We start from the raw sequence: 11,336 nt of genomic DNA, 5'->3' as shown, positions 1-11,336 counted from the left end.
TTAGAAACCCTGAAACCTCGGAAAATTACACGAAAACTTTGTGAATCACGCGGCCTAATCAAATGTTTCAAAGCTAGGCTGTTTCGACATTGTTCCAGTGCCCAAAGCCATAAAAAAAGTTTTTCATTTGTTCCCTACAGGTGGTTGCAACAGAGTATTAAAACGGGTAGCTATATAATAAATTTTCTACCCCTCAGAATTTAGTACCGCGTCGGGCGTCGATGGCGACGGACGTCTCGCGTCGCTCCGTACTCCGTGCTGTCGATTCGTACTTCCCATTCTCGGAATATCTTAACAACGCGATTACTTTTCGTACGTTTTGTTTTTGAAGTGATTTGTTGTGGTTTTAAGTGGATCATTATGCCTTAGGTAAGTTTTTAGAGACGGATCTTTTATTTTGGAAAAGTTTTAATTAAAAAACTTAATTTTTATCGTGGTTTAGGAAAAGTTGGTTATATTTTCAGTGGTTTTGAAAGATTGTGATTTAAATTTCAGTTAAAGATATAGTTTTTACTGAATATTGTAACAATTAAAAATATAATAATTATACTAAATGCAAAACTAATGGTCCGATGAGTGAAAATTTGACTAAGTTACTCGACCTCAGGATTTCAGTAGCGATAAAGTTCTTTAGCTTTGACTTTGAATTTACGAAAGCGTTATTTATTCTTCGGTGTAATAATTTTCTAAAAATAAACATTACACACAAACACACATTAATAACATAATTTAATTTTAATGTATTAATGTCTATGTTCACTAATGTGAATATCAATAAAATTTATATGAGTGAGATTAGAAATTCAAGTTCTCGAGTAATAGGTTGTGTAATGTATATGGTCTGTACACATTTAGTAATTTAACATTTCAAAATCATAAGATAGATAACTTAATTTCAATGTATCATTCGTTTTGAAACTATAACAAACGAAATCTACAAATAAATGCAAAATTTAACAAATAAAGTCGTCATCAACAAAAGTGATGCTAATTCAATTGATTACACGCTTTGTCATTTCATTCTCCAGTCGAAGCTTCATCTAGCTTCACGGACAAACAGACTAACGGACAATTCCATTTGAAATTACAAAAGTGCCTCATTAAGGATTAATTGAAATAAAAACTTTGACTTTGACTTTCGTCAAAATTTCCAACTGTATCCCTGTAAAATGGGGACACAGGTGTCGAAAAATAAAAGTACACATTTTTCCCTGTAGTTCTATTACTTTTACAACCTATTCTATTACGAATGTTGATATAACTGGTCCCGTAATGTACGTAGACTCTAATAATATGTATAGAGAATTATCAGTAGTCAGTAGCCACTGACCACAAAAAGTAAAATGATACTGACACGCGATACGTTGCCTCTGGGACATTATTCAAGTGTTCCAGTTCCCAACGAAATCAATCAGAAAATAACATCAGTGGGAGGTGGAAGGAAACGGTTTCCATTTTTACCCATGCTGAAATGATAGATGCATTAGCACGGGAATTAGTTTAAAAAAGTAACTTATATAAGGTGTTTAAAATTATCTGCCACGGCTTTAATGGGAGAATACTGATACAGTCTAGGAATAGAGATTTCTATTAACTGTGCTTTCTGTATATAGTCATATCGTACAAGCGTATTTCTGTATTGGGTTCCACACTCGATAGTTTTGTGTTTGAAGATTACAAAACAAACAAACTTTCACATTTATAATTTTAGTGTGCGTATTGCTGTAAATAAAGAAGTACGCTATCTTCATTTCAAATAACCATTCCACATATCTATACATATATCTACCAATGTACGGTATATTATGTATGTAACCGAATTGTCATGAATTATTTGTAGGTACGTAATTACTCAACGTTTCCTGGAACTCCGTTTAATCTGATCCTAATGAACTGTTATATCGGAATAACTATTACCTAGAATATAAAATAAAAGTGCTGAGTTTCCCATTGCATTGACGTCAATGCAATAGGAAACCGCTGTTGTTTTCATAAGTAATTCTAATTGATATTCGGGCAGATTGGATTGGACTTCCGTCGAGCATAGTAACTTGTAAAACGTGTCAATTATTCAATATATCTTTATTTTAGCATATTAAATAGTTTTTTTTAAAAACCATCTTCCGACCCGCTCCGTAACAGTGGTGTCAGAAGTGGGATACCAGTGTTGATATCGTCGTAACCGTTCCGCTGGTATTCCCTATCGGGTCGCGAACTACACGTTGCCGACGAGTAATCCGTCTCCGGGGTGTTGCTATCCTTGCTGAGCAAAACCGCACCTCGACAAACTCAGTCTCATCTCTAAAGACGAGCCGCGGCAGTAAGCCTTACGAGTATCGTGCGTAAGCCTGCCGATCGTCCGAAATTCCCGCCGATTCCTTCTGCCACGGGGCTCAACATACGCCCCGTCATCGCGATTCGCGATACCGCCGCCGCCGTCTCGCCGTCCTGCCACGCGGTGCCACGCGCTGCCACGTGGTGCTTCCACGTGTAACTTCGACAACGCTCTGGTGTCACGGGCCGCCGCTGCCGTCCCGCTGTTCCTGCCTGACGTCCCCGTTGCTGCTGGCTGCGACCTGTAGGTCGTGCTGCTGTACTGCCACTCCAGAAACCGTGCTAACCCAGTGCCGAAATGCGCATCGAGTACCTCGTGTTCCTGTGTCTGTGAGTACAACATTTTAATTTGCTGTTATCGCTACAATATCCTTAATTACGAGTAACTGTGGATATTCTTTTTACCTAGGGTATCACATATCGTACATCCTATACATATATTTGTGTTACACGATTTACCACCCTATTATCCTACCGTTGCGTTGTATCATTCTTTAAATTCATAATGTCGACGGAAACTAACGAATCTACCACTTCTAGGAAAAGTGCGAAAATCTCGATGAGCGAACAGTTTCCAATCAAAGTACTTTGCGATTTTATTAGCCCTTATAAAGGAGAGCGCGATACACTTACCGCTTTTCTTACCAACTGCCAGAACGCATTAGATCTAGCTTCACCAAGCCAAACGGTCTTGTTAACTAAATATATTTTATCACGCCTAGAAGGCAAGGCTCAGATTGCATGTTCAAATAAGATATTTGAAGATTTTAACCAACTGAAATGCTTCCTAAAACAAAATTTCGGTGAAAGAAAGCACTACAATCATTTATTGTTAGATTTGCAGTCGTGCAAGCAGTTACCAAATGAAACTGTTGCGCAATTCTCACTTCGTATCGAAAGTTGCCTAACAGATCTTCAATCAGAAATTTATAACTCTGAATCTCTTAAAAGAGATGTATCTGGTCGTATCGCCATGACCGAAGATTTGGCCTTATTCACGTTTAGTTTAGGGTTAAATCCACGACTTAGTAATAATGTCAGATGCAGAAACCCAAAGTCACTTAATGACGCGATTAACGTGGCTCTCGAGGAGGAAAAAATACAAAACCTCCTATATAAAACATCTATTAAGCCTAAATGTAGGATCTGTGGTAAACCCGGGCACTCAGACTCTGAATGCCGGGAGAAACAAAAGCGCACGGGCCCACCACATGTCCCGTCGGATCCTCAACCATCAACATTATTTAATAATTCGGGTCCCAACTTTTCTGCAAATACTGTAAAAATAAGGGTCATGATATTACTCAATGCCGCAAAAGAAAATACAATAATGAACGGCGTAATACATTCAACCCACATACTCGCGATAGACCAGCTACGATGAATCATATTACATTCGAGCCGCCGATGCCGTCGGCACCGTCACCGACACCTTATTATACTACTTGTGAGAACGATGACGATCACAATAACTCTTTAAACTAAACTCACGGATTACGAAAACGTGCCGTCGTTATCCGGATAATTTAGGCACTCGAACTTTTATACATAAATCGCATAAAAATAATATCTCATCTCAACACGCTCCCTCGAGAGTCCCTGAATCGTTGAGTCAAAAACATATTACATCTCAGCATGCTCCAAAGAGAGTCCCTGTTTCGCTGAGTCAATCTTCTATTTCATCTCGACACACTCTTCCAAGAGCCCCTGTCTCGTCGAGTCAAAATCGTTCTACATCTCAGCACGCTCCAAAGAGAGTCCCTGTTTCGCTGAGTCATTCTTCTATTTCATCTCGACATCCTCTTCCAAGAGCCCCTGTCTCGTCGAGTCAAAATCGTTCTACATCTCAGCACGCTCCAAAGAGAGTCCCTGTTTCGCTGAGTCATTCTTCTATTTCATCTCGACATCCTCTTCCAAGAGCCCCTGTCTCGTCGAGTCAAAATCGTTCTACATCTCAGCACTCCAAAGAGAGTCCCTGTTTCGCTGAGTCATTCTTCTATTTCATCTCGACATCCTCTTCCAAGAGTGTCTCGTCGAGTCAAAATCGTTCTCATCTCAGCACGCTCCAAAGAGAGTCCCTGTTTCGCTGAGTCATTCTTCTATTTCATCTCGACATCCTCTTCCAAGAGCCCCTGTCTCGTCGAGTCAAAATCGTTCTACATCTCAGCACGCTCCAAAGAGAGTCCCTGTTTCGCTGAGTCATTCTTCTATTTCATCTCGACATCCTCTTCCAAGAGCCCCTGTCTCGTCGAGTCAAAATCGTTCTACATCTCAGCACGCTCCAAAAGAGTCCCTGTTTCGCTGAGTCAAAATACCATTTCATCTCGACACATTCCCCAGAGAACCGCTGTTTCGTCGAGTCAAAATACCATTTCATCTCAACACGCTTCTAATAAAGCCCCTGTATCGTTGAGTCCAAATATACTTTCTCATAATGAATCCGCTGTGCGTGCGGTACAGCCATACCCTAATTTAGAAATCATAGTAAATCCTGAAATTCCAGTCTATGAAATATCTTCATACTCAAAGAAAGTGTCATTGCCCCACGTATATATAACTACCTCACTCTCTATTCAACCGTTGTGTCTTCTTATCGATACGGGAGCAAGTATTACCTTAGTCAAACGGTCAAGTTTAACCAAAGTACCTGAATTATCTAGCGAAATAGCTAAGATAAAAGGTTTTAATAACATTGACACTTATTCAGAAACTCTAGGCACCTGTCAAATAAAATTTATCTTGAATAATAATTACCACGAGTATAAGTTCCATGTAGTTAACGATAACATTAACCTAGAGTATGATGGTATCATTGGTAGCGACTTTTTAAATCATTTCAAAGCCAATATAGACTACACTTCACAATCAGTCCATATATGCGGACAGAATCTGGATATTAACTATATCCAACCGATTTACGTCATCCCAGCTCGCTCTGAAGCGGTCATCGAATGCGCAGTGTCTAATTACTCGCGCAATCATTATAAAAACAATGAGGGTTTATTATTAGACCACTCTATAAGTGAAGGTATTTACATAGCAAATTGCCTTGTTACTATAAAACCAAATAAAAGGATTAACGTAACTGTGTTAAATACTACTGACTCTGATATACAGGTCCAAGACTTTAAAGTCCAGTTGACACCTCTTGAACATGATATTGCCACTGATTCGAACGAATGCGTCAACGCTTTATCCTACTCTGAATCTGATAGACCACAAAAAGTACTAAATCTGATACGCTGTTCTCATCTAAACTCCGAAGAAAAGGAGGCTTTGCTAGAATGTTGCTCTCAGTATACGGACATTTTCCACTTAGAAGGTGAACCTTTATCATTCACAAACGCAATCGAGCACACTATAGATTCGGGTGATGCGCCCCCTATTCATGTAAAATCTTACCGCTTCCCTGAGTGCCACAAGGAAGAAGTGGACTCACAAATCCGCAAGATGCTTGATCAAGATATTATACGTCCGTCTACGTCACCTTGGAGCGCCCCTGTTTGGGTAGTCCCTAAGAAGATGGACGCTTCTGGGAAAAAGAAATGGCGTATAGTAATAGACTATCGCCGTTTGAATGACGTCACTGTTTCTGAGAGCTACCCTTTGCCACTGATTACTGATATTTTGGATCAGTTAGGTCACTCAAAATATTTTAGTACATTGGACCTGTCGAGTGGCTTCCATCAGATCAAAATGAACTCCCTAGACGCACAAAAAACAGGGTTTTCAATTAATACAAATTCTAGCACTACAGGGCACTATGAATTCCTACGAATGCCTTTTGGGCTTAAAAACGCCCCGTCAACTTTTCAAAGGTTGATGAACACCGTCCTTTCTGGTCTCCAAGGCCTCCATGCATATGTTTATCTTGATGACGTCATAATTTACAGCAGTAATTTAACATCTCATATGGAAAAAATAAGGTTAGTCTTCGACCGTATCCGAAAATTTAATTTAAAGCTTCAACCGGATAAATGCGAGTTCTTAAGACGCGAGGTTGCATATCTCGGTCATATAATCACAGATAAAGGTGTTTGTCCAAATCCCGAGAAGGTTAAGGCCGTCTCTCAATTCCCTACTCCCAAGAATCCAAAGGATATAAAATCATTTCTTGGGTTAGTCGGCTACTACCGTCGTTTTATTAGTAATTTCTCTCAAATCACTAAACCACTGACCAGCCTCCTGAAAAAGGACGCTATATTTCAATGGTCGCAGAGCCAAGAACTTGCGTTTACCACTCTCAAAGATAAATTAACCTCCGCACCTCTACTCCAATATCCTGATTTTACACAACCATTTCTCCTAACTACCGACGCCTCTAATTACGCAATAGGAGCTGTACTATCTCAAGGCGCAATCGGGTCTGACAAACCCGTCTCGTATGCATCGCGTACACTAAATAAAGCCGAGGGTAACTACTCGACTATTGAAAAGGAGCTCCTAGCGATTTTATTTGGCGTAAAAACATTTCGCCCTTACTTGTTTGGTCGAAAATTTAAAATCATTACCGACCACAAACCTCTAGTCTGGCTTTTCAATGTCAAAGATCCAGGATCTAGGCTCATTAGATGGCGTTTGAAGCTTGAGGAATACGATTATGAAATCGTATATAAGAAAGGTAAATTAAACGCAAACGCCGACGCCTTATCTCGATTCCCTGTAAACGTATTGCAAGATAACGAAGGTTCCGATTCGATTATCTGCAATCCAGCAATGACATCTAACGACGAAGAGGTCTCTCACGATTCACCATCCACGTCAGAAACTTATGAGCAGTTCCTTAAAATTATAAAACACCATAACGTGACATTCGACACCGTTATCCAGGAACATAATGAGTCATTAATGAAAGCAAAGTGTAAACTTATTGTCTATCCAACGTCCATTGACTTAGACGAATCTGTGCCTTATTGCCAAGATATTATAGACGCCTCCACTAGCGAACCTAACATCCGCGACATAGAACGCGAACTATATACTTTTTACTCCACCTCTAACAATGATCATTTATTCACGCATTTATTTCTAAAAGTACATCACTATGACGAAATGACTCACAAGGACATATTTAACCTGGTTCGTGATTATAGAGATATGATAAAATATTGGTACATGGAAGAAAAAGAATTCGCGATATCGGACTTTGCAGATCCATACACGAAACTATCATACACAAAAATCTACAATACTTTATCATTTCTATTTCATAACACGAACATTAAAATCAACATCTACCGTAATTCTATTCGATACCCGACACCTGATGAAGTCAAACGTATTCTTAGAGATAACCACGACTCTCCTCTAGCTGGTCACCCGGGTATATCACGCATGTTTGACAGAATCAAAACCCAATTCTGGTGGAGAAATATGAGGCAAGATATCGAGGATTATGTGAAAAACTGTCGCTCTTGCCAAATTAATAAACCTCTAAGAAAAATAAATAGGGCCCCTATGATTATCACATCAACGGCATCTCGGCCTAATGAAAAGGTCTACCTCGATTTAGTCGGCCCTCTTCCCGAAACACACGAACATAAATATAAATTTTTGCTTACAGTACAAGATGACTTAACTAAATATTCTCAGGCCTATCCAATGCAATCCTGTTCCGCTGAAGAAACCGCGAAATCTTTAGTTCTATTCATATCCCATATGGGAATTCCTAAACTAATAATATCCGATCAGGGCACCAACTTCTGCTCTGATCTCTTCAAACAACTCGAGAAACTGTTCAGCATCAAACACGTGTTCGCATCTCCTTACCACCCTCAAACATGTGGTGCACTCGAACGTAGTCATTCCACCCTAAAAGAATACCTCAGGTCATATATAGGTGAAAATCAACATACTTGGGACCTCTACATCCCCAGTGCTATGATAGCGTATAATTCAAATATACATAGCACCACAGGTTATTCACCCCTGGAATTACTTTTCGGATTCAAACCCTATTTACCTTCAAGTATCGATACTCTCGAATCTAACACTTATACAGATTACATCCGAGCCCTTAATCACCGACTATACTATAGTCGTCAGAAAGCTCTCGAAAACATTCAATCCTCAAAAGAGAAATCAAAAACTTATTACGATTCCCGCACGAAGCCATTATCCTATAAAACAGGAGACATGGTATATGTCCGTTGCCACCATAAGCAAAACAAGGCACTATCTCCAGTATGGAAAGGCCCATACAAAATAATAAGGTTAAATGGCAATCATTCTGTTACGCTGCTCATTAATCGCAAATACGTACGTCACCACTACGACGAAATCAAGCTGGCCGGTGACGTAACAGTATAATATTAGTGACGTAACAATAGATACATAAGTACTTCATTGTTATTTCAGATCGACGCTGCCGTCGCCGATCTCATGCGAATACGTTTCTTCGATAGTCAGCAGTCCCGGACTTTACTTTGATAAGCTCCTAGATATTAAGTTTACTAATAGTGACTGGAATGTTATAGCATACGTAGATATAAGTCACGTACAACCTAATTTAGATAAAGTCGAATTCTTATTTGAAAAACTTAACGTATTCTGCAATTCATTAACTTCTTCTAAAATACAGACTGACTGTATTAATTCATTATCTGCTTTAAAAAATCGTCACATTCTTAACGTAAGCAAATTCTCCTCCATATCATATTTATTGGTCGATGAAAAACCTAGTAGACGTCCTAAAAGAGGTCTCATGGACATCGGTGGCACATTGCTGAAAACCATTTTTGGTACTTTAGATTCTGATGACGCAGTGAAATTCTCAAAAGCCATAGAAGAAGTACAGACGGATGAAAAACGTCTTGCTCATCTCATGAAAGACAATATCCACGTGATAAAATCAACTATTTCATACTTCAACAACACCATATCTAAAGTAAATGAAAACGAAAACCATATATTACGGAACATGGAAACAATCCACAAAATATTAGAAACGGTAGTGAATAGTAACGATAAATTAGAAATTAAATCTGAGTTAAGTTCTTTACTACAATCATTAGAGTCCATTATAATGACATTGTCTTTCGATATAGAAGATATTAATAATGCAATTCTTTTCGCGAAACTCAACGTTTTGCATCCTACTGTACTGAGTCCACACCAATTGTATAGTGAATTAGATAAGCATAGGAATGACCTTCCTGGCCATTATGAACTTCCTATACCTTTAACGTTGCAGAATATACACAGTCTAATCGATGTTTCGCAACTTGCGTGTTTCTTTCATTTAAATAGAGTTATTATTGTTGTCAAGATCCCTCTAGTATTACCGCAAATCTACGACCTATATAGGATAATTCCCTTACCTGTCCCATACGATATGTCGAAACCCGATACCTACATTCTTATCGAGCCAACTAGCTCATATGTAGCGATTACAGCTGATCGAATGTTTTATTCACTCATAGCAGACATAGACAAGTGCAAGTTAATAAGTGATAAGTGTTATGTGTGCGTGTTAACTAATGTGTTTTCAGCGATCGCCAATCCTACGTGTGAAACAACTCTCTTAAGTGACGTAATTAACAAACTTCCTGACATATGTGTAACGAAACTTATTCACGGTTCAATCGATCTATTTCATAAGTTAACTTTTAACCGTTGGATTTTTGTACAATCTGAACCTGGCAAGTGTCACGTAGCTTGTAATGATAAGGATATAAATTCCGATGTTATTTTGTTTGGTACTGGTATCTTGACCTTGCCCAGGAATTGTAAAGCTTTTTACAAAACGCTGCAATTTGCCGCTGTTGGCGAAACAATTATCGGGAATGTTACTAATACTATATCCAATTTCGACATCTTACAAGATGACTGTTGTGAGCGTTCTAAGTTGAATAAAACTTTACAGCGATTACCTTACTCAAAACTAAATAACTTAGACAACCTTGATTCTCTACTACAGGCCAGTATCCATTTGAAATCTTTTGAAGAAGAGATTAATAAAATAGAAAATCCATCTCATTTTCAAACTTATAGCACTCACTATCTGTCTGTAAGCCTGTGCATCTCTCTGCTAACTTTATTATATATTTTATATAAAAGCCGAAAGTTCTTCTACTCAACTAACGCCCCATGTTGCATTCAAATATTTAATCAATGTCATAATACTAAAAATAAATCGGTTCCCGTTTCTCAAACTGTATTTCATGGTGACTCAGTAACACCAATCAATAAGGACGAGTCAGAATCTGTAGAAGATTTACGGGTAACACCAACCCCTATTAAGAGAAACATTTTGTTTAGCAAAACTCACGATAACTAAATTGGGACGAATGCACATGGTTGTGAATTAGACTATAATTTTCTTTCTTTCTATATTGTTATTTTATAAGTTTAGATCTTAATAATTACTCTTTAATGTATAACTAAACTCTATTTAAGCAACTCCTATTGTCAACCCTAACCTTGACTTTAATAGTTTGTATTCGATCTTAATTAACGATGATCAATCTTATTTTAATAACAACTTTAGAGTAATTGTTCAACTTGTTTCTTTACTAATTATATTCAAGTCTTCTTATTCTAGATTAAAAGATTATTATCTTAGACTTAAGAATAATCGTTATCTCGATGTTTTACTTTTATCTTAATTATATTTGTAATTGTCATATAAAGTACAACTATATTTTAATGCCTCGACGTAAATCCAACTTAGCATTCAATATTTAGCACGCATTCATCTCGAAATCTCTCATCACTTTAAGATGTGATGATCGATCTTAACGGGGGGGTTGTTATATCGGAATAACTATTACCTAGAATATAAAATAAAAGTGCTGAGTTTCCCATTGCATTGACGTCAATGCAATAGGAAACCGCTGTTGTTTTCATAAGTAATTCTAATTGATATTCGGGCAGATTGGATTGGACTTCCGTCGAGCATAGTAACTTGTAAAACGTGTCAATTATTCAATATATCTTTATTTTAGCATATTAAATAGTTTTTTTAAAAACCATCTTCCGACCCGCTCCGTAACAGAACCCAT

The 11,336-nt window shown here is 38.1% G+C and overlaps 2 protein-coding genes across 2 annotated transcripts in view; both read left to right on the top strand.

Moving 5' to 3' along the window:
- The first annotated feature begins 222 nt into the window (after positions 1-222).
- The window catches only part of LOC118267848 (parapinopsin-like), a 91,758-nt gene continuing 80,644 nt past the window's right edge, over positions 223-11,336 (top strand). Inside the window, exon 1 of the mRNA XM_050694342.1 lies at positions 223-369. The gene's annotated coding sequence lies outside the window, so the exon portion shown is untranslated. The remainder of the gene's footprint in view (positions 370-11,336) is intronic.
- LOC118264094 (uncharacterized) lies at positions 2,222-11,319 on the top strand. The gene is made up of 2 exons (XM_050694341.1): positions 2,222-2,664; positions 8,692-11,319. The coding sequence occupies exons 1-2, from the start codon at positions 2,633-2,635 to the stop codon at positions 10,610-10,612; spliced, it is 1,953 nt and encodes a 650-aa protein (XP_050550298.1). The 5' UTR covers positions 2,222-2,632; the 3' UTR covers positions 10,613-11,319.

Source organism: Spodoptera frugiperda, chromosome 6, assembly GCF_023101765.2.
Source record: "Spodoptera frugiperda isolate SF20-4 chromosome 6, AGI-APGP_CSIRO_Sfru_2.0, whole genome shotgun sequence".
Taxonomy (NCBI): domain Eukaryota; kingdom Metazoa; phylum Arthropoda; class Insecta; order Lepidoptera; family Noctuidae; genus Spodoptera; species Spodoptera frugiperda.
This window is presented reverse-complemented; position numbering and strand designations above follow the sequence as displayed.

Excerpts from the sequence above, each read along its gene's own strand:
- LOC118264094 (XM_050694341.1), top strand. The coding sequence starts at position 2,633 with ATGCGCATCGAGTACCTCGTGTTCCTGTGTCT. Across the intron at positions 2,665-8,691 it reads TACCTCGTGTTCCTGTGTCT|ATCGACGCTGCCGTCGCCGA; the intron begins GTGAGTACAACA and ends TTGTTATTTCAG.